Genomic DNA, 23865 nt, shown 5'->3' with positions numbered 1-23865 from the left:
CTTACTGCTGGGATCTCAATGTGTAGGCCCTGACTCAACGTGCGCATGTCTACTGAGTGCAGGGATTGCAGGTGTGACACCCCCATGGCTGGCCTTCTTGCTTCGACATGCAGGCTCCTCTTGCTCACCTTTGCAATGCTTTCCTTGTTCTCCAGAGCTTTGCTTGGCTGTTGGGGCCCAGGCTGTTTCTCATAGGAGTCTGAGCCTGCCCTTCCTACATGCTGCATTCTTGGACTGCTCATGTCTAACCTTCCTAAATGCTGTGTTCCCGGACTGCGCATGTCTGCCCTCCTACGTGCTGCGTTCTCTGACTGCGCATGTCTGCCCTTCCTACATGCTGCGTTCCGGGATTGTGCTTTCCTGGGATGGGTTTCCCTGCTTTGCTAAAGCATTTCACTTTTCTTTCCCCGCTGGACACTTGCGAGCATGCTGGAAACTGTAGAAAATGCACCTGTCCCTTTCTCCCTGTGAACGTAACGCATTCCCGTTGTATTAAACTCCTGGTGATCACACTTTCCTTGTGGGCCATGGGAACAAATTGTGGCGTTTCCTACTTCAACTGAGGAAATGAGCCCAGTGTAAAGGCTTTGATTTTCCATCTCTTGGTGTCACACCACTGTCCTGGTGACGTTTTGCACTTATTGCCTCTGTCTGTTGCCTGGCTACATCCTTCTGTCTGCTTAACTACCCTATGTGTTTTGTGGATGGAAAGGGGGCCATGGATGATTTCTAGAAACAGCTATGATTGTCAGCCCGGCTTGGCAGGAAGATGATCAGAACTGGGTAGGATGACCCTAGCAGAGAATGCCCACCATGTTTCTCCAGATTGCAACCCTTCGCCCTCTCCTTCCCTGTTGTCCAGAGAAAGTTGCCATAACTAAGGGATATAACCTCTCCTGGACACACACACACACACACACACACACACACACACACACACACACTTAACAACTACTCTGCCAAGTGTCTCTTTCCCACCATTGTATTGTCACAGCAGCGTCAGGCTTCTTAGGGTGTTGCTTAACTGCCCCATCACCTGGGCACTTTGAGCGTCCTAATAGTTGTGGCTTATTCAGAAACCAGAACCCCACAGCACAGCCAGCATCACACCAGGCAAACAAAAGCCAAGTCCTAAGCCAGGCATGGTGGAGCGTACTTGTCTTAGCTACTTAGAAGGGTGAGATGGGAATGTCACTTGAGGCCACTCAAGATCAGATTCAGCAACAGAGTCCCCAACCCCCATCTCAAAACAAACAAAAGACTATGTCCTGCTTCCACAAGGACATGGTCTCTTTCTAAAGATGCTCATATGCATGTGACCAAACAAAAAACAAAACCAAAAACTCAAAACAGACCTGAATATACAATATTATCTTTTAGACATAAGCCTCCCTTGATGTTTGATGTTAATTAGAGTTGATGTTTTAATTAAAATCCTCATGTCCTATTTAGCATGTCCAAGATGTAAAAAACGATTGTGTGTTGAAAGCTGGGTTTATTCAATTCGCTGGAATGAAGCATTTGTTGCATCCTGCTTCCCTTATAGGGATAAATTTGATGTCCTTTGGCGTCCTATGCCCTTTGTAGGACTGGCTTAATTACTGTCCCGTGCTGAAAGACACCATGACCAAGGCAGCTCTTATAAAAAGAAAACATTTAATTAGGAGCTGGTTTATAGTTTCAGAGGCTTAGTTCATTGTCAAGATGGCAGGGGGCATGGCTACAGGTGTTGTGTCAGGGAAGTAATTGAAAGCAACATCTTTATCCTCCAGAAGCAGTGAGGAGGGAGAAGGGGGAACAAACCCAGGCACCTCGGCTTGGCATACATTTTTGAAACTTCAAAGTCCACCCTCAGTGACACATGTCCTCCAATAAGACCCCACCTCCTCCACATCCTTCTAATCCTTTCAAACAGTGCCACTCCCTGGTGACTAAGGATTCAGATGGATGAGCCTGTGGGGGCCATTTTTTACTATAAATACAAAGGTTCTTCTACTTCAAAGCAGTCTGCCCTGTGTGCTCCAGATGGCAGTGGTTCGCTTGTATCATGTAGTGGGATGGTAAAACTGTGTGGTGTATTTTCATTGTCTTCATGTGGTACAGCTCAGTGGTTGAGCATCCGCCTAGCTTGTGCCTGGTTCTGTTTCTGTCATAGATAAAAGGGGACAGTGAGGTCACACACACACACACACACACACATGCTCCCACACTTACTCACACATACGTATACATACACACACATTCACACTCACATACACACATGCACATATACACACATACACTCACATATACATGCATACACTCACACACATATACATACACACATGCATACACTCACACACATATATACTCACAAACATATTCGCACAATGCACACACTCTCACACTTTCACACATGTATAATCATTCATACATACATATATACTCACATATACACACATTCACACACTCACATACATATACATACACACATACACTCAAATACATATACATTTACACTCATGCACAAATGTAGAATTTTTTTAATCAAAAAATTAAAACACCATGAGACATTTTTCCTTTTTTTCCAGACTATATTTTTCAATGCAAGCTCGTGGAGAGACTGACAGAGAGAAGCTGCTGCTGCTGTATCAGACAAATGAGCAAATCATAAATGGTCTTTTCCCTCTCAACAAGGATCTGGCGTTAGAAATGGCAGCGCTCTTGGCTCAGGTAACTTCCGTGTTGTCTAAAATAGCTCAAAGAAAGGGAACGGTGCTGGTTTCCTCAGTTAAAAGCAGTAAAACAGGATACCTTCGGCGAGCCTGAGAATTGATTTTCCTGTGATTAAGAAGACATTAGGAACTGCAGGCATAAGTACTACATTATTATTTGACCCCTAACAATGCACTGGCATAGAACGAGACACTGCGTTCCATAAAGGGAAACACATTTCCTGGTTCTTTTGAAAGTGTTGCAGTTAATGAAAGGACCCAAGGGACCCGTGGTGGCACCAAAGACGTTTTGTGCAGCTGTCAATTGGATGGGAGAGCGCTTGGATAAAGCCAGAGCACTTTCTTTTGTATATCTATCGTACCAATTAGGAGCAAGTTTGGACTTCTTTAACACATACACACAAATGAGTAATAGTGAATTAACCGAACAGAAAAGTGTTTTATTCTGAGTGTGGTGAATACGTGCCGGTACCTGGGCACTTGGGAAACTGAAGTCATGCATTGAAGGCCAACCTGGGCTACCTTAGCAAGAGCCTATCCCAAAAGAAAAAGAAAGAAAACGTTTAAAGGTAAACATGTATCCTGATACCTCGGCAGAGCCGTCAGGACTTTGTCCTTCTACCCACTCTGCCACCCATGGGTGTCATCCCCATGGTCCTGGGGTGGGGGGGGCGTTAGGGTCCCAGGATATTCCAGGATGGCGGACTGAGATGGGCGTACCTTCCTAACTTAAACAGCCCTTTCCGGGGTTGGGGATTTAGCTCAGTGGTAGAGCGCTTGCCTAGGAAGCGCAAGGCCCTGGGTTCGGTCCCCAGCTCCGAAAAAAAAAAAAGAACCAAAAAAAAAAAAAAAAAAAAAAAAAAAAACAGCCCTTTCCATTTAAGCCCCGGATTATAACTGGAACCCACGGTCTCGCCTGCCTATGCGGGAGGCCAGGAAGTAGTCCCTGCCAGCCAGCAATGTGCCTAGAGCATTAAAGTCTTCATCCTCAAGACGAGGTTGTAAAATAAACACCGAGTCTGCCGAGGGGAGCGTAGAAGCTTCCCCAGGAAGTGCCACGTGGACAGATGCTTGGCCCTGAGTGTTGGCATTCTGTCTAAGCTCCACCCCCACAGCTACCTGGGAACAGCCAGCTATGCTCCGCCCCACAGTTGCCTGGCAACAGCCAGCTGTGCCTGACACTATAAAAGGGGCTGCTTGGCCCCTTCTCTTCCTTTTCCTCCCCTCTTACCCCCTCTTGCTCTTTGTCCTTCTCTGTTCTGGCCTCCATACTCCCCTCCATGTGCCCATGTCCGGCCGCCTTTCTGCTCTTCTACTCTTCTCTCATTAAACTTCTCCACGTGGAACCATAGTGTCTGGGTGTGCTCTGTCCCTGCACAGCCCCGATTTAAAACCTAACATTGGTACTGAAACCCGGGATGGAACCAGGAACCCTAAGCCATGGGACTTAAAACCTAACACCGATTCTATAGACAATGGATTCTCACCCGGCACATCATCCAATACATCATTCATTCATTAGCTCGTCCATGGGAGATGATTCCCATGTCTTCGCACTCCAGTTCATACCTGTCTAACGGCCATTGCAAACTCCTCCCCTTCGCTACATTCTGCGCCTTCATCATGTCCCCCCAGTCCTCCGGGGGGCTTCCACTCCAGCAATCCCCACTGCCTTTTCCTGTTCTCTCTCCCTTACCTCTTCTTTCCACTTTGACCTCATAGTTCTTCCTCTACTCACCCCTCTATTCGACCTCCATGGCTGTGGTTCAGACCTGCCTCACGTCCTTTGCTCCCCAACTACCGTGCATCCCTCCGTTGTGGTCCCCCACAAAGTTACCCTTCACACAGGTGCTCGAGGGATTTTCCCAGTTATCCCCTGATGCCTAACAAGTGATCTGAAGTTGAGGGTGGTGATGACTGCCTGTAGCTGATCATCCTAGCTCTTGAGAGGCAAAGGCAGAAAGATCACAAGTTCAGGGAAAGCCTGGGCTACATACATACAGAGACCTTATCACAAAACAAAGGGAAAAGGCACACCGCAACAATAATTAAAAGCTCCAAAAATAATTCGAGGAGATATGCTAGAGGAATTTAGTCTGTGTTCTGTGGCTCCAGCTAGCTTAGCCTGGGGACAGCTGTGCCACAAGGGTGAGGGCTGCAGTCACTGGCAAGTTCATTTATTTACATGTCTGCCTGCGATGCAGGCTCACAGCTGAGATTTCTGCAAGGACCATCCAGTCTACGGTGTTATACGCCATAAACACTACATGTATTCCCTTCGAGGAACTGTTTGAGCTTCCAACCAGGATGGTGATTGAATGGCAAAAGCTGTGCCCCAAAAGAGACATGAAGGGAAACCCGTTTTTTTCCTCAGGCCTCAGACCGGAGGCTGGCACAGTGACACTCCGTCTATGGCCAGTTGTTTACACTGTCTCTATGGCAAAGAGACAGAGCAAAGAAAGGTGTTGTTCACACCTAAGGCCATTCTTGATCTGCCCTGGCAGCTGCCTCCACAGCCCCAGCACCCTTAACTATCCCTACCTGGAGCTTGGGTCGCTGCAAACTCCTGGACTTGTTCACGGCTTCTGCTTCGCTGATACCGATACGATCTTTCTGGTTTGCCTCAGATTCTGGAATGGCTCTGCCTCTGCTCTGTCACTTGCTAATTTCATCCTGCCCTTTAGTTTCCCTTGTATCTATACTAGGGAACCTTTCTGAATCCTTCCGACTGGCTCCACTGGCCCTCTGGGGAGTTTCTGCAATGTGTCACACGTGTGTGTCCTGACGATGGTGGCTCATAATGACTCGTGGTTCTGCTTTCCATCAGTGACTGGGGCCTCCCCAAGGGCCACCACTGTGCCTGACCCTCCCACTTAGCAGTCTTTCCCAGGAGCAGTTTTCCCCACTGTTCTCAGAAGAATGGACACTTAGTAACTGAGTTACTTTTAGTGTATTTTTAAATCATCTGTCCTTGAAATCTTGCTTGCAGTACTCAGTGTTCTTTTGCTACAGATGGTAAAGAGGAGGGAAGGGACAGCCCTTATCTTCTAGACAATCAGAGAGATTCCATACTGCTGGCCGTTCTAGGTGTCACCTTTCCAGAGGCATAAATTCTCCATGAAAGTCACTCTTGTCTTTACTAGCGTTTAAGTTATCTTCCTCCCTTAGCTTTCAGTTTAGTAAAAAAAAAAACTTCTCTAAGAAAAATTAAATCGAATTTTTGAGATTTTGCTTTTTTATTTCATGCGTGTGACGGTCTGCCTGAATGTTATGTCTGTGTGCACCTCATGCATGACATGTCCCAGGAGACCACAAGAGGGCATCAGATCTTCTGGGGATGGAGTTACAGCTGTCTGTAAGCCACCATGTAGATGCTTGGGATTAAACCCTGGTTCTCTGGAAGAACAGTCAAAGAATGCTCTTAAAGTCTGAGCTGTCTCTCCAGCCCTAAATCCACCTCTTACAGATGTGTATTTTGGACATTTCTTAAATGGGTCAGAGAGATGAGACCATACACCACGAACACTTGGAGCGTATGAATAACAGGAAAAAGTATAATGTGTATAAAGAAAATTAAATACGTCCATCTTTCCTCAGAGCATTGTTTTTGGAAGGAGATGAGTTTATTGAGTACACATAAGGGCAGTGGCTGGGCAGCAAAGAGAGTGCTATCTGAAGTCACCTCCAATTTTTTTTGAAAGATTGAAACGTAATAAGGGGAGGGGGGCTGAGTTCAATTCCCAGCAACTGAATGGTGGCTCGCAACCATCTGTAATGAGATCTGATGCCCTCTTCTGGTGTGTTGAAGAGAGTGGCAGTGTACTCATAACGTAAAATTAAAATTAAAACAAAACATAGTAAGCAAGATAAGCAGTGTTGACGAATTACTTATTCTATTGCATACCCGACTCTGGGGAGATCTCATCGATGCTGCGTGGCTTTTAGAAAACTAAAACGTTGACTGAGAGAGTGAGTCAGAAGACAATTGGCAAGAGTTGGTTCTCGACTCCTACCAAGTGGGGCCAGGTGATAGGGGCCAGGTCATAGTAAAGGCCCTTACCCACTGAGCCATCTTACCATCTTACCATAGCTCAGTGATGCAGTTCTTGGAGTCCATCTCTGTGCTGGCTGATTTCAGGTCAACTTGTACAAGGCAGAGTCATCAGAGAGGAGGGAACTTCAGTTGAGAAAATGACTCTGGCAGATCCAGCATTTCTAAAATTAGTAATCGATGGGGGAGGGCCCAGCCCCTTGTGGGTGGTGCCATCCCTGAGCTGAGGTCCTGGGTTCTATAAGGAGGCATGCTGAGTAAGCCATAGGGAGCAAGCCAGTAAGCCACACCCCTGCCTCAGCTCCTGCCTCCAGGATCTTGTCCTGACTTCCTTTGGTGATGGACTGTGATGTGGAAGTGTAAGCTAAATAAACCCTCCTCCCTCCCCCAATGTGCTTTTTGGTTTGTGGTGTTTTGTGGCAGCAGCAGAAATCCTAAGACAATCTCTCAGTTGCTATAGCGTCAAGTGAAGCACATCTTGTGTGGGATGTAGAGGTTTTCTGAGTTGACTGTGTCCAAACACTAACTGTATTTGTTCCCTGCCATCTGGTATGTCTCCTAGATAGGGAGATCCTGAGCTTGAACAAGCCACAGAAGGCTCCCTAAGTAGTAGGTTGCCTTGAATGGTTTACTACTGCTGGCAGCTATTGTCAGAGGCTATAGGGCTGGTCTAGTTTTGCAGGTGACTGTGTGAATGCTTCCTGCTGATAGGCAGGGCAATGTACAATCCTTGTTGGGAAGCACTGTGGGTAGGATGCCTAGTAGGGCATCAGCCAAATGAAACCCATCCCATCTTTCTCTTTGAGCACCCTTTGGTACCCTATACAAGGCATTAGTTATAGTTTATCAGAGTGTTATGCCTCCTCCCAGACGGTAAAGGCATAGAAGGTGGAGGCGATCCTCAGCCTTTCCTCTCTCAGCATTACTGTAGCACCCGACCCACGGTGGAGTCTGGATTTAGTTTTGGGTGCAGGGATTGGTAGGTGAATTAGAAGAGTTGTGGGGCAGATAAGTAGGTTTCAGAGATGGCTGTTGTGGTCTATAACAGCTGAACACTTCGTCAAGGGAGAGCAGGGGATGAAGAGCTGTATTCCTCAGAGTATTGAGCTAACAGGAAGCCTTGGTGGGTTCAGAAACATTGACCGAGAAAACCTCAGGGAGCACAGTGAGCCTGTGTAGCCCTCACTGCCACCATATTCAAAGAGACCCTTACGGAATCCAACTGATATTGTTGCAAATTCCCTTAGTCTTTCTCCACTTGTACTTTAACTGGTATTTCACTGTATTTCCTAGTGATTAGATTAGCCCGTTACAATAAAAGGCTGCCCTGCGTTATACTCAGTAATAGGCTTGTTTTTCTCCTAGCAAACACTGCTAAGGAGGTTGTTAGTTTCTTTTCTCTTGCTGCGATAGAATACGCTGATAAAAGTGACATAAGGGAAGAAGGCTTCACTGGGCTCACAGGTCACATGACCACCACACTCCACCCATGGATGTCACGTGACCGCCGTGGCTTCCCTACTACGGTGGACTGTAAGACAGTACTAACTACCAGCCAAAGTAAACCCTTCTCTCTTAAGTGGCCATCACCAGAGTGTCCTCACAGCAACATGGAAAGAATCTTAGGACAGGAGTTCCAAATGGAAACGGGGCTGAAATGTTTGTCAGAGTTAAGTTAGATTTCAAGTGAAATTTGTACTTAAAACAGCAGCTCAGATGTGTGGTTATAAATTTGACAGTCGTACAATCATGACACACACGTAGACTTTTGTTTTACAGACACAAAGGATGTCTCGAAAAAGCAGAATGATTTTCCTTCCTGAACACTGTTCTCACTGTCCTGTGTTTTCTCCTCTGGGGATTTCCTCCCAGGTGGATATCGGGGATTTTGAGAGACCGTTCTCAACTCCAGCTGGGCATGTGACCAACCAGTGCAAGGCAAACCAAACCCTCAAACAAGTCGTGGAGAAGTTTTACCCTAAAAGGTACCGAGAAGGGTGCTCTGAAGAACAGTTAAGGTAAGACGGTGCTTCTGGCTTTGTACGGGGTGGGGTTGCCTTAGGAATTCGGTAAGGATTTCTGGATCCTTTCTTAGAACATTTAATTCCAATGTATCCCAAGAGGTTTTACATATATTATGGTGACATAAATAAGTTTGCATGGCTTTTTCTTTTGGAGGCCCAGGCTAGCCTCAAACCACGTATGAGCCTGAGATGACCCTAACTCCTGATCTCCTGCTCATACGTGGTTGAAATTACAGAAGTGTACCAGTAATTATCTAGTTTTCAAACAACTCTTTGAATAAAAATGACCGGGTTGGGGATTTAGCTCAGTGGTAGAGCCCTTGCCTAGGAAGCTCAAGGCCCTGGGTTCGGTCCCCAGCTCTGGAAAAAAAAGAACCAAAATAAATAAATAAATAAATAAATAAATAAATAAATAAATAAATTTTAAAAAATGACCGTAATTTAGACCGCCATTTTGTCTGACCTCAATCCTGGATTAATTCTGATCATAAAGAAGGTTTTAGCTATATAGCAGAGGTAGCTGGCCCTCGGTTCAGGCTGAGAATAATTGCAGTCAGCATTCCTCCAGACTGTACCATTAGTACACCAGTAGTGTTGAATTTTGAAAAATGAAAATATTCTCTGGAGGAATGACCTGGCCTCCTGACTTAGGCTGAGGTCTGGTGTTAGCCGAGTAGGTGATAAAGATTGACTTGCCAGCTTGTGTTGATTGAGCACCTCTGTGTCTCAGGAGAATTTGGTGAAAATTTTCCAGAAAGATGAGAGGGGTGGATCAAAGGGCTTTGCAAGGATGACACTCTACTCACGGTTTTGTTTTCGTGTCTTGTTTTTGTTCATTTTCTCTTTTTAGGCAACTTTACCAGAGACTCTCGACCAGATGGATGGCCCTCCGGGGACACAGCACAACTGACTGCATTCGCATTTACTTGACAGTAGCCAGGAAGTGGCCATTCTTTGGCGCCAAGTTATTCTTGGCCAAAGTAAGAGAGAATGGGAATAGGACTTGTAATAAAACCCCATGTACACGTCTGGCCACATTTACCCTGATACTCCACACTTGGTCTCATTTAAAAATGAGGAAATTCCCAGCAATTGAAGCCAGTGAAGAATGCTGGGAAATCATGTCCCTTCTCTCGTCCTCCCCCCCCCCAACCCCACACTGACCCATTTTGGGAGTCATCAGGGCAGTCTGTCAGGAGAGCTAGCTGAACTCCCTTACTACCCTCCACTCACGCCCCATTTACTCACTAACTGTATCACTAAATGGCTGAATTATGTGATGCGTGTTTACTGAGTCCTGCTTGGCAACCCTTGAGATAAACTCCAGGGACCCATAAAGCCCAGGGTTTGCAATGAGCTGTACCGGACTCAGGGCTTTTCTCAGCTTAGCCCCATGTTGCAACAGGCCTGTAAACAAGGCCCTGTGTGGGAAGTACCCTTTGAGAGAGCCGAGGAGAGCTGCAGAAGTACTGGGCGCTGACAGCCCAGCCTGGGAGGCAACTGGCCAGTGCCGAGGAAAAGCCTTTACCTTTTTTGGGGGGTCAGTTTGGCTTTCCGTTTTGGTGCTGGGCATTGAAGCCAGGTCTACTCTCCCCTCCAGCCATACAACCAGCCCCAAACTCTGCCTTGTACTTCTTTTCCTTTCCCTGTAAACGGCACCACTCGGGACTCTGGCTCCGAAGATGCATCCACCCTGTCTTGCGTTCTTTCTTTTTTTTTTGGTTCTTTTTTTCGGCGCGTTCTTTCTTACTAGTGCATGCGCACTCCAGAGAGTGAGCCCACAGATCTCCTCTGGTGCTCACCACCAGGGTTTGAAGTAATTATCACTTTATAAATACTTGCTAGACCTGGGTTCTGCTGGGCAGATTGGTCAAACTAAGTCTTCTCATTTTTTTAACAAACAGCGTGGGTAGAAAATTCAATTCCCAGGAAGCTTCTTTCACTGGCTGTGAAGGTCAGAAATTACTTTTGCTACCGGAACTAGAAGCCACGAACCAAGATGACAGAAAAATTATACCTGTTAGGATCATAACATCTATACAGTATATTTGCAGGGAATTCAAGGGAATTCATTCTCATTCTCACTTTCAACATGAAGAGTAAGCCTAGTATGGTGCTACACTCCTTAGTCCCAGCTACTCAGGCGCCTGATGCAGGGTTGAGAATGGTAATAAGAGACCAGCCTACATAACAGAATGAAACCATGCCGAGAAACAGACAGATAATTAATTGACTTGAGATGTGAAGTGTTTTATAATGACTTTTAACCCAACTTCAGCATGGGAAGTGCTGCTCACACACACACACACACACACACACACACACACACACATAGAGACACACGCACAGACACACAGACACACACATGCACACACACACATACATACAAACACACTCACACATACAGACACATGGACACACACACTCACATATACATACAAACATTCATACACACACACATACATACACATACACACTAACATACACACACTCTCACACATACATACACACGCACACACAGTTGCACACATATATCCACACATACATACAAAGACACTCATATACACACTCATACATATACACACATACACACACATATATACACACATTCACACACACATACACACATACATATACACACACACATGCACACACTTTCACACATACATACACTCACATACACACACACATACAAACACTTTCACATACATACATACATACACACACATACAAATAGACTTTCACACACATACACACAGACACACAAATAGACTTACACACACACACACACACACACACACAGTGCTCTTTCCTGGGCCATCATTAGCTATGGCGCGGTGTTTGATGTTACAGGACCAGCGTTTGTCTATCTTTAGACCAGGGAAGCACTTCCTGTCTGCTTCATGGTGCCCCTCCCCCCACTTTTCATAATTGTGGGAAAAATACACATGACAAATAATGGATAATCTACCCATATAGCAATTTTAAAAGGATGGCACTCCACTGTTAAGTACATCTCACTGCATCACAGCTATCCTGCCTCTGTAGCCCTGGCTGGCCTGGAACTCAGTGATCCACCTGCCTCAGCCTCCCCAGTTCTGGGATTAGAGGTGTGACCCACTGCCGCCTGCCTCTGAAACCGTTTTATCTTCCATCCTAACACTCTATGCCCATTAAATATTTGACTTTCCATGCACTCCCCCTCGCTACCCTGAAGGGCACCGTCCAGTTTCTATGAATTTGTCTTCTCCAGGAACCACAGATTACAAATTATTTTGTACTTAGGTAATGCCTTCAAGATACATCAGTGATATAATATATATCAAAATTTTCTTTCTTTTCAAGGACTGAATAATATTCCCTCACATGCCCACACCATACACCACACTTTGTTTATCCATCTGTCAGTGGAGCCTTAATCAAGAAGAAATCACAATCTTCCAAAACAATCTACTGTCTGCCTTTGTTTTATGGTGCTGGAGATTGACCCAGAGCCCTGTACACCCCACCAAGCTACCCTCCTTCTGAAGCCAGCTGTCATTCGAAAGCACCCTCAGTAGAGACAGTGGTACCCCTATAGCTGAGATCTACTGGATCTTCATACTTAAGATCTATTATGTACAACATAAGGTCCAGTCCCCTCCCCATCCACAGTCTTGACTCTCTTCTCTAAGACTTAACAGAAGTAGTGTTACAATTTTACTTGTTAATCAAGTAAAACAATCACTATAAAAATGCTCAAAAGCATGCTTGGATTTTGACTAGGTTTCTCTGATGGGAGATTTTTTTTTAATTAATAAAATGTTATTGTTTTGGGCCATAAAAACTTTATAGAAATTCCAGTACTTCTTGTTCCCATTAATCACACAGTTTTCTTCTTTCCTCTTTTTTTCTGTTTCTGTTGACATCGAGTATCAGGAAAAGTAAGCGTGTGTCACCACATCCTTCACGCCTCCTAGCGTGAGCACCTTAGAAATACTGGTGCTGTTTCTCTATGAGTGTGGTCACCACAAAGACCCTAAAATTGTAACAACTGTATAATTCATGAAACAAAATGATGTAAAAAAAATAGTGTTCTTGTGTGAGAGATGAGAAAACTGAGTCCCGTGGTACAAGAAGTTTGTCCAAATGCACACATTGCTAAATAAAGATTCAAGCCTGCAAGCCAGCTGGCCTAAAACAAATCCACTGCGCCCTTCAGTGCACCATACTGCCCTCGCTCCAGCAGAGACTTTCAGTGTTTCTGCTGGGTTTTAAAATGGCAGATCTTGGGGCTGGGGATTTAGCTCAGTGGTAGAGCGCTTACCTAGGAAGCGCAAGGCCCTGGGTTCGGTCCCCAGCTCCGAACAAAAGAACCAAAAATAAATAAATAAATAAAAAAAATAAAATAAAATGGTAGATCTTACATGCATTTAGATTATAAAATATAGCTGTGATTTTGCATGTATAATATAGAATATTTTCACTTCTCCGTAGCCCATAACACCGTCATCACTTGGCAATAATTTTATCTGGCTGGCTGTCCATGAAAACGGGTTGAGCATCCTAGAATACACCTCCATGGTAAGATCAAGCCTGATATCTGTAATTGAATCTTTGATTTTCACTGCTCAGGGTACAGTAAGCAAAAGGTAATGCTATTCTGAATGGCTATGTTCTGATTTTCCTCTGCGCTTAGAAAATAGTTTTCCTAATACTCTCTAACAAAGTCACTTTACAGGTACAATTATGTTACAGTCTAGGGTTTCAGAACAAGATGAGACGGGCTATGCTGAGTATGGAAAGCACTAAGGTGCTAAGGTTAAGTTACAATCATGGTTCTGGGGCATGTGTGTATATGTGTGTGTGTGCATGAGCATGCGAGAGAGAGAGGGGGGAGAGAGAGGGAGAGGGAAGGAGGGAGAGAGAGGGAGGGAGGGAGGGAGAGAGGGGTGGAGAGAGAGGGAGAGGGAGAGGGAGGGAGATGGGGGGAGAGAGGGAGAGGGGGGAGAGAGAGGGAAAGGGAGAGGGAGGGAGAGAGAGAGAGGAAGAGAGAGGGGGAGAGAGGGAGAGAGAGGGAGGGAGGGAGAGAGAGAGAGAGAGAGAGAGAGAGAGAGAGAGAAAGGAGAGTCAAGGGGAGGTCAGAGGATGACTTGCTGGAGTCAGTTCTCCTTCCACTCTGTGGGTCCCAAGGATCAAACTCAAGTGGCCAGTGTGGCAAGTGCTTGTACCCTTTGAGCCATAGAACTGGCCTCCTACAGTTTTTTTCTGTATAAAATAGGAATGTTTATGTTATTAAAAAGTAGAAACTTTACTTTTAAAGTTTACATTTTTAGTTTCATTTAAGTTTCTGTAGCATAACTTGTCTAATTTTCAGTAATGTCACCAATTTTACTCACATCCAGGTTACATAGCTACTAAACCTTAAGAGTACATGGTTTAAAATGTGGCACATGCTGGTACTTCCTGTCTCAGCAGGCACTGAGACAGGAAGGTTGCAAGTTCAAGGGCAGTCTGGGCTACATAGCAAGATCCTGTCAATTTTTCAAGATAGAAAAAAGCCCATCAACTATTCCTTTTGTGTTCATTTATTTATGTGAAATTATCATTTTCTAAATTTTATGGGCTATTTGGTAATTTTTATTGTACTGGGACCTCACACATGCTTGTGTCCTCACAATAAGCTACAAGCCAGTCTGGTGGGTAGTTATTGTGGCTTTAAAGATAGTGTGGGAGCTCTTTACCCTGCAACAGTCAGAGAACACTGAAAATTTCTTGTTTTTATTTTATTTTTGAAATAAAAATATAATTACATCATATCCCCTTTTCCTTTTGCTTCTTCTTTTTTTTTTTTTTTTCTTTTTTCTTTTTTTCGGATTGGGGACCAAACCCAGGGCCTTGCACTTGCTAGGCAAGTTCTTTACCACTGAGCTAAATCCCCAACCCCTTTTGCTTCTTCTAACCCCTCCCGTGGACCCACACCACCACTTTCTCACTCAAATTCATGGCCTCTGGCCTTTTTCTTCAGTTGTTGTTACACACTCATGAGTGTGCTTGAGCGAGCATGTACACACACGCGCGCGCACACACACACACATGCATGCATGTATGCACATGCACACACACACAGCACATTAGTTAAGGTAGCAACAGAATGGTTTAGCTTTTGAGCAGCCAGAGGGCAACTGTTGAACGTGATTTTCCACGCGTCCAGCTGTTGCCCCAGGAAGATGGTCTGGAGTGTTTTGAAGCACAATGCTGGGTACTGTGGATGATGCTGTTCTGTTTGTATCAAAGTCTGCCTACCAGGGGAAACATGGATCTGTCAATACAGTATTTGATCATTTGGGTCTTAAAATGATCAGTCTACTTTGGATCAACCTTATAGAGAAAAATAAGGGAATATATAAAAATATAGTAACAATGATTTTTCTTCTGGGTGCTGTGAATGCAAGAGTTGATAGTTTTCTAACTTGAGTTTCTCAGGGTCAAATGTATACTTGATTGTATAGGTTGATGATCCCTAAATTAACTTAATATGACTATTACTTACATTAATTGAAATAGATTGGATCTGAGAAAAAATTGTTTACATTTGCTGTAATGTATCAGAATCTCGTCACCTTTTTCAGTGGTACCATAAATAGCTCTCTTCTCTTCTCTTTGAAGAGGTTAGTGACTGGCTATGTGTACAAGAGTGTGATGACCTTTGGAGGCTATCAAGAGGATTTTATGGTAGTCATTAGTACACAGGCAAAAGACCGGCCAACAGAGAAGTTACTTTTCGCCATGGCAAAACCCAAGGTGAGTGGAACCCTTTCTGCCAGCTTCTTAGCCAGCTGCTTTTTCATGGGAAGACACTTTCTTACACATAGAGCATTCCAGGTAGAAACAGGCATTACTCAACCAATCCTGAGATCAAGTCCTAGCTTGTTTGATCTAAGTTCCCTTTTCTTTCTCTAATGTGGCCTGATACTACCTGCTTCTTTTAGCTTAAGAACTAAGTGAAAGCCAGGCGTGTTGGCACTTGCCTTTAACTCCAGTCCTCGGGAGGCAGAGGCAGGCCATCTCTGTGAGTTCGAAGCCAGCCTGCTGTACATAGTTCTAGGAAAGCCAGGGCTGCAGAAAGACCCTGTTTCAAAAGAAGACAAACCCAAAATAACTAAGTGAAATTTTCCAAGTGGGCCAATGCCTGGTGAAGGGGTGGGGTTGGGATGGGGTGTGGGGGTGTGTGTGTGAGGGGGTAGTGGTTCAATGGTTGCTAGTGTTCAGGAGTGAGATCAGGAGGGGTGGAGTTCACAGCAGCAAGGTTACTTAAGATCCCTGTCTCAAAAAAGCATGTGGGGGGAGTAGGTCAGGTGACTTATCTACTTGGGATTCTTTTACCAACTCATCACAATGTGGCAGAGTGGTCTCCTTAAGATGCTCCTGTTCCTTTGTTATATGTAACACAGTGTAGTTTCAATGTCTCTAAGTAAAGCAGCTTTTTAAAAGGCTGCACCCTCAAATGTCATTCAGCTCTGAGGGGGGAGCTCAGTGGGGGAGGAATGGGATTTAAGCTCTAGTACTGAAAAAACATCTAACTTTAGAAAAAAAAGATAAATTGCTTTTCCTAGAACTTTCTTTTTTTTATTTTTTTTATTTTTTTTATTAACTTGAGTATTTCTTATATACATTTCGAGTGTTATTCCCTTTCCCGGTTTCCGGGCAAACATCCCCCTCCCCCCTCCCCTTCCTTATGGGTGTTCCCCTCCCAACCCTCCCCCCATTGCCGCCCTCCCCCCATAGACTAGTTCACTGGGGGTTCAGTCTTAGCAGGACCCAGGGCTTCCCCTTCCACTGGTGCTCTTACTAGGATATTCATTGCTACCTATGGGGTCAGAGTCCAGGGTCAGTCCATGTATAGTCTTTAGGTAGTGGCTTAGTCTCTGGAAGCTCTGGTTGCTTGGCATTGTTGTACTTTTGGGGTCTCGAGCCCCTTCAAGCTCTTCCAGTTCTTTCTCTGATTCCTTCAACGGGGGACCTATTCTCAGTTCAGTGGTTTGCTGCTGGCATTCGCCTCTGTATTTGCTGTATTCTGGCTGTGTCTCTCAGGAGCGATCTACATCCGGCTCCTGTCGGTCTGCACTTCTTTGCTTCATCCATCTTGTCTAATTGGGTGGCTGTATATGTATGGGCCACATGTGGGGCAGGCTCTGAATGGGTGTTCCTTCAGTCTCTGTTTTAATCTTTGCCTCTCCCTTCCCTGCCAAGGGTATTCTTTTTCCTCATTTAAAGAAGGAGTGAAGCATTCACATTTTGATCATCCGTCTTGAGTTTCGTTTGTTCTAGGGATCTAGGGTAATTCAAGCATTTGGGCTAATAGCCACTTATCAATGAGTGCATACCATGTATGTCTTTCTGTGATTGGGTTAGCTCACTCAGGATGATATTTTCCAGTTCCAACCATTTGCCTACGAATTTCATAAACTCGTTGTTTTTGATAGCTGAGTAATATTCCATTGTGTAGATGTACCACATTTTCTGTATCCATTCCTCTGCTGAAGGGCATCTGGGTTCTTTCCATTTTCTGGCTATTATAAATAAGGCTGCGATGAACATAGTGGAGCACGTGTCTCTTTTATATGTTGAGGCATCTTTTGGGTATATGCCCAAGAGAGGTATAGCTGGATCCTCAGGCAGTTCAATGTCCAATTTTCTGAGGAACCTCCAGACTGATTTCCAGAATGGTTTTACCAGTCTGCAACCCCACCAACAATGGAGGAGTGTTCCTCTTTCTCCACATCCTCGCCAGCATCTGCTGTCACCTGAGTTTTTGATCTTAGCCAATCGCACTGGTGTGAGGTGAAATCTCAGGGTTGTTTTGATTTGCATTTCCCTTATGACTAAAGATGTTGAACATTTCTTTAGGTGTTTCTCAGCCATTCGGCATTCCTCAGCTGTGAATTCTTTGTTTAGCTCTGAACCCCATTTTTTAATAGGGTTATTTGTTTCCCTGCGGTCTAACTTCTTGAGTTCTTTGTATATTTTGGATATAAGGCCTCTATCTGTTGTAGGATTGGTAAAGATCTTTTCCCAATCTGTTGGTTGCCGTTTTGTCCTAACCACAGTGTCCTTTGCCTTACAGAAGCTTTGCAGTTTTATGAGATCCCATTTGTCGATTCTTGATCTTAGAGCATAAGCCATTGGTGTTTTGTTCAGGAAATTTTTTCCAGTGCCCATGTGTTCCAGATGCTTCCCTAGTTTTTCTTCTATTAGTTTGAGTGTGTCTGGTTTGATGTGGAGGTCCTTGATCCACTTGGACTTAAGCTTTGTACAGGGTGATAAGCATGGATCGATCTGCATTCTTCTACATGTTGCCCTCCAGTTGAACCAGCACCATTTGCTGAAAATGCTATCTTTTTTCCATTGGATGGTTTTGGCTCCTTTGTCAAAAATCAAGTGACCATAGGTGTGTGGGTTCATTTCTGGGTCTTCAATTCTATTCCATTGGTCTATCTGTCTGTCTCTGTACCAATACCATGCAGTTTTTATCACTATTGCTCTGTAATACTGCTTGAGTTCAGGGATAGTGATTCCCCCTGAAGTCCTTTTATTGTTGAGGATAGCTTTAGCTATCCTGGGTTTTTTGTTATTCCAGATGAATTTGCAAATTGTTCTGTCTAACTCTTTGAAGAAATGGATTGGTATTTTGATGGGGATTGCATTGAATCTGTAGATTGCTTTTGGTAAAATGGCCATTTTTACTATATTAATCCTGCCAATCCATGAGCATGGGAGATCTTTCCATCTTCCGAGGTCTTCTTCAATTTCTTTCCTCAGTGTCTTGAAGTTCTTATTGTACATATCTTTTACTTGCTTGGTTAAAGTCACACCGAGGTACTTTATATTATTTGGGTCTATTATGAAGGGTGTCGTTTCCCTAATTTCTTTCTCGGCTTGTTTCTCTTTTGTATAGAGGAAGGCAACTGATTTATTTGAGTTAATTTTATACCCAGCCACTTTGCTGAAGTTGTTTATCAGCTTTAGTAGTTCTCTGGTGGAACTTTTGGGATCACTTAAATATACTATCATGTCATCTGCAAATAGTGATATTTTGACCTCTTCTTTTCCGATCTGTATCCCTTTGATCTCCTTTTGTTGTCTGATTGCTCTGGCTAGAACTTCAAGAACTATATTGAATAAGTAGGGAGAGAGTGGGCAGCCTTGTCTAGTCCCTGATTTTAGTGGGATTGCTTCAAGTTTCTCTCCATTTAGTTTAATGTTAGCAATTCCTAGAACTTTCAACTTGAAAAATATGTTATGACATTTATTTATGTTGTGTGTGCCTATGTGCATGCCACAGCACAAGTGAGGAAGGACAGCTAGGGGGAGCCGGGTGGGTCCTGGGGATCCGACTCTAATCACCAGGGTCAGCAGCAGTACCTCTACCCTCTGGGCCACTTCTCAAGCCAGAGACATGTCTTTGTTCACAGTAGTTATCTTCGCTAACTAGGTCTGTGCTTTAAGTGAGAGCGGCTAACCACCGAGTGCCAAAGACCATGGCTCCTCAGCGTATTCATTTCAATAGAATTGATACAATGCTCTAACTCTCTAAATGCCAACCGTCATGTTTCCTAGCGTTGTCACTGAGCTTGACTGAACTTTGAGAGTCATGCTCACTGCTAACTGGAGTAACAGAAGAATGTCATGGTGGCTTCATGGTACCAGGCTCTCTAAACCTTTGATCTAGAGCAGAGGTTCTCAGCCTTCCTGGTGCTGCAACCCTTTAATAGAGTTCCTCATGCTGTGGTGACCTCCAGCCTCAAAATTATTTCCTTTCTACTTCATAGCTGTAATTTTGCTACTATTATGAATGCAATGTAATAATTCCATAATGTAAGTATCTGGTATGCAGAATATCTGACATGTGACATCCCCCCCAAAGGAGTCAAGCCCCTCAGGTTGAGAAGCTGCGCCCAGGTTGAGAAGAGCATGGAGCTAGGCTGACTGAATACAAATGAATCACCCACGGACAGTGGAGAGAAGTTCTCAGGAGCCTAATGGTGTTTTTTTTTTCTTCTTTTAGATTCTTGAAATTACCCTTCTGATCGCCAGTTACATCAACAACTTCTATCAGCAGAAGGCAGCATTTCACCACCTGTCTGCCCCGGCACTGCTCTCAGCCAAGGTTCAGGAGCCCCAAGCCAAGGCCATGGGCAGCCAGCCCCTTCTGTCCAACAACAGACCTACCAAAGGCCCCACCTTACTCTGAAGCTCCTGAGCCTGAACCTTCACTCCTTCTCCACTGCATGGCTGCATCCGCTGCAAATAAGTGTTTACACCCCACCGACATGGTGCATACACCAGCACTCCAGACTTTAGCAGTAATGGGTTACTCTCTTATCTGACTCCTAATATTTAGATAACAATAAACAAAAATGTGTCAACACACTCATTGTGTCTTAGACAAAGTAGGTTAGAATTTGCTCCCCCTCCCCCCAATCTCCGTTCTTGGCCTTCAGACATTGTGCAATAAGGCTTCCTACTTTGCCTTTAAGTACCTTGGCAATCTTTGGAAAGGGAGATTCCAAACTCTCATTTGGTAAACCAGTTGACTATCTGGAAAAGCTCACTGCCAAAGAATGCAAGTACTGTAATCAAATGTGCCTTTAGCTAATGAAGTGGCCTTTAGGGGAAGACTGAGGTTTAGCATAGGAATCAGCTGTGGGAACAAATGCAGGGGGTAAATTCTTACAGCAAGTGCAATTAATCATCTGAGGCTATGCGTCATTAATGAGACGACAGACCGCTAACCAGAGCCGCCTCAGTGGGGTTAGGAAGCATGTGCCCTGCCACCTCTGCGGATCACTGGACTGTCTTATTTAAAATGAGGTGGTGAGTCCTGTTAGCATCGCCTGAGATCACTGGAATGGCATCCCACATTCAAATGTGTTTAATGCTAGCTCAGCTTGATCTTACGTTGTTATAAATAGTGTCCTTGGGAACAGAGATGACCCTTAAAGCTTTGTTTTCACAAGTCTTCTCTGATCCGAGTTTAAAAAAATATATTCCAAAGTAAATTCTAATAGAAAATACTTCGGCCGAAGGAAGTACATTTGGAGTTGAAGTTGTCTCGAGATGCTGTAGTTATCCCATTGCAGTGGCAGAATACTTGGCAAAAATTGCTTAAGCCAGACATGATTGTTTCTGCTGTTTTAGAGAGGTCTATCCCTAATGGCTTGGCCCTGTGCAGTTTGGTGTCAGGACCATGTGCATAAGAGGTTTCTTCAACTCATAGTGGATAGGAAGCAGAAAGCAAGAAAGGTACCAGAGAGAGAGAGATAGATGCTAACTTCAAAAGCATGTCCCCGGTGACTCAGTTCCTCTATGTTCCAACTAAAAATTTCTACCACCTTTCAAACTAGTACTCCATCTGCGGTCCAAGTGTTTGACACATGAACCTCTGGGATCATTTCATAGTTAAATCATAATGTAAGTGGCCAATACATTTCAAGCTGTGTCAAGGTGATGTAATTAGTATTCCTGATAACATGAAACTGTGATAAGATATGAAAATTCTATTTTAAAAATGTTTAACCACAAGTCTACCTAACTTTATATTTATGTGTAGAATACTTGTATTTATTTTTAGACATATATTTATCACTTTGTGTGCTGTATTTTTTTAAGTCAATTTGAGAAAATGCTAGGTGCCCAATGAATTAATTGGCAGACCCCTGTGTCTTCCTCTTTGCTGTGGCAGTGTCCCGTTCCCACACTAAGCCTTTTAAACATGCTCTGCCCTTGGGAGCAAAGTCAGGAAACATGTTGCTCCAGCTGTACTGTACTGTCTTGGTAATGACAAAAATGCTTTTCAAGCCCCATAGAAGTGGCCTGCAAGTGGCAGTTCACCCTTCCATCTCTGAACCACAACCGCTCACTAAATGAACAGATTCATTTTTAAAGTGATTAACAATTTGGGGTGACCTTCAGAGTGTGTTTGACTGGGATAAAGTATTTTTGAATGCCCATAAGGCCACTTAATAATCATTAGTGGGTGAGCCAGAGGCTGGGACAGAGCTCTGACTTACATGTGAGAACTTTATTCTCAGCCAACAGCTCCTTCACCAACTGGTAAGCAGTCCCACCTGCCATATCCTGAGGTTTAAAAATAGTGAGTGCTCATCTTAAACCACGGTACCTTAGGCTTTGCACTTGTTTTTGGTAGAGCAGGAATAAAATATTTTGATGAAAAGAAGTCAGTTTTATGTAACCAGTGATGTGAAAAATTGATCTCCTGGGAAACTCCTTATATAGCCATTTTTAAATGCAAATATATTATTATGATTGGTTACAAGAGATTAGCGTTTCGTGTTTAATTGTAATATTTCTCACCTACCCTCTTCTTTCCTCTCAGTTATATCATTTATCAGTAAATGAGTGTTTTACGAGTCCCATTTTGAACATTATCTTTTGAATATTCTATAAAACATACCTAATGGTTTCGTTGTCAGCTGAGGCATACTGTGGAAGGAGAGGCAGTCGCTGCCCCCTGGTGCCTTCATTCTGTCTTCAGTGTGGCTCTGCTTCAGTCACCTCAAAAGAAGGTGCTTAGACCATCTGTAATTTTAATATGTGTGCATTTGGATACATATAGACTATGTAAAGAGAGAGGTAAATGGATTTATGTTTTCCAGTGATTTCATAATAAATCCCTTAAGAGAGCTTATTTCATTTAAGTGACTTTAGTGGATTGTGTTCTTAAAAATTAATTTAGGAGTTGGGGATTTAGCTCAGTGGTAGAGCGCTTGCCTAGGAAGCGCAAGGCCCTGGGTTCGGTCCCCAGCTCCGAAAAAATGAAAAGAAAAAAATTAATTTAACATGTTTCACTGTGTGTGTGTGTGTGCATGTGTGTGTCATGCGTGAGCACATGTGCGTGCATGCGTGCTCCCTAACAGTCAAAATGTGTTTCTGAGTCAATTGTTTGACCTCTTTTTCCATAGAGAAAAATACGGTGAGCAGGTTCCTAGAACAGTTCAGCTTTGACTGTTAATCAAACTGCAATATGTCCATGAAGAACTAACTGTCAAGCGTTACCTGTACCTTTGCAGTGGAGGCTGGTTCTGTGGGGCCCAGTGTGGGGAGGCCCAGGAAGGAGCATGAGGAGATGCTTCTAGGCTCCTGGTCAGCACAGAAGCTGAGATCACACATAGATATTTAGGGTGACGTGAACTGCGTCCGTATTTTTAAATCTTACCAAAGCGTTTTAGGCCATTTAAGTTAGAAGGTGGGCTCCACAACCAGGAGTTGATAGGACAAGGCCTGAAGTTGGCATGAGATGAGATGCCACTTGCTCCAAACTGTGCAATGTTTGCCAGATGTATTTACCTAAGTTGAATGTGGTGACGGTGCTCCTAGGGAGTGGGCGGCTGTCATCAGCCATGTCCCCTATTCTACATAAGGTAATCTTGACCTTATCCAGTGGTCCCTCGTGGGCCACCGGGTGCTCTCAAATTTACGTGCCCTCTGAACCTGGTTCTCTTCCTCTGTGCTGGCAGCTGGCTAGCAGGATTCCCATTCATCTGCTCCCCAAGAGAGAGGAGTTAACTTTTCTGCTTTCCAAAGCCCAACTCTAAGCTGTAGCAACTATATTAGATAGTTTAGGGTAAATTTCTAAAATTAGACTTTAACTAATTCAGAAAACAATGAGAAAGCATGCTTTTACCAATTCCATTACAAAGATACTAGGATGCCTCAAATAACTGAAAACAAAGGACTAAGAGAAAGACACAGAGGGCCGTTGGGAAGACCCTAGGGAACTTGGATCAGGACTTCTGTTCATAGCAATGTGACTGATTCGTGCTCTTCAACTACATTTAGCAGAACATGTGGTAATTTTCTCCGCAAGGGAATGGCTGCATTTTCCGACCATAGTTTGAAGAATCTCAGGGAAAGGCTCTGATTAGCCCAATTTACAGTTCATGCTTGGGCAGAGTCAACTCCACATAGAATGGGTGCCAAAAGAAATGATGGCGAAGAATCTCACGGCAGAAGAGCATGCGGCCAGCAAGTCCTCGTGCCATGAGTTTGTAACTGATTAAGTGGAAATACTCGC

General features: G+C 44.1%; 1 protein-coding gene and 1 long non-coding RNA gene across 13 annotated transcripts in view; one reads left to right on the top strand and one right to left on the bottom strand.

Moving 5' to 3' along the window:
* The window catches only part of Plekhh2 (pleckstrin homology, MyTH4 and FERM domain containing H2), a 110969-nt gene extending 88485 nt beyond the window's left edge, over positions 1–22484 (top strand). For 11 of the 12 annotated variants that reach the window (XM_087553039.1, XM_087553042.1, XM_087553046.1 and 8 more), the window contains 6 exons: positions 2571–2712; positions 8638–8783; positions 9640–9769; positions 13266–13352; positions 15438–15572; positions 19837–22484. In XM_087553039.1, coding sequence (XP_087409165.1) covers positions 2571–2712; positions 8638–8783; positions 9640–9769; positions 13266–13352; positions 15438–15572; positions 19837–20022 — 826 coding nt within the window. In that variant the 3' untranslated portion in view covers positions 20023–22484. 12 annotated transcript variants of the gene reach the window in all.
* Positions 2592–5472, bottom strand: LOC134479315 (uncharacterized). The gene is made up of 2 exons (XR_015622700.1): positions 5256–5472; positions 2592–2820 (listed from the first exon to the last, which is right to left on the bottom strand). It is a non-coding gene; the product is annotated as an uncharacterized LOC134479315 (long non-coding RNA).
* Positions 22485–23865: the final 1381 nt, after the last annotated feature.

This window comes from Rattus norvegicus, chromosome 6 (genome assembly GCF_021556685.1).
Source record: "Rattus norvegicus strain SHRSP/BbbUtx chromosome 6, alternate assembly SHRSP_T2T, whole genome shotgun sequence".
NCBI classification, from domain to species: Eukaryota; Metazoa; Chordata; class Mammalia; order Rodentia; family Muridae; genus Rattus; species Rattus norvegicus.
This window is presented reverse-complemented; position numbering and strand designations above follow the sequence as displayed.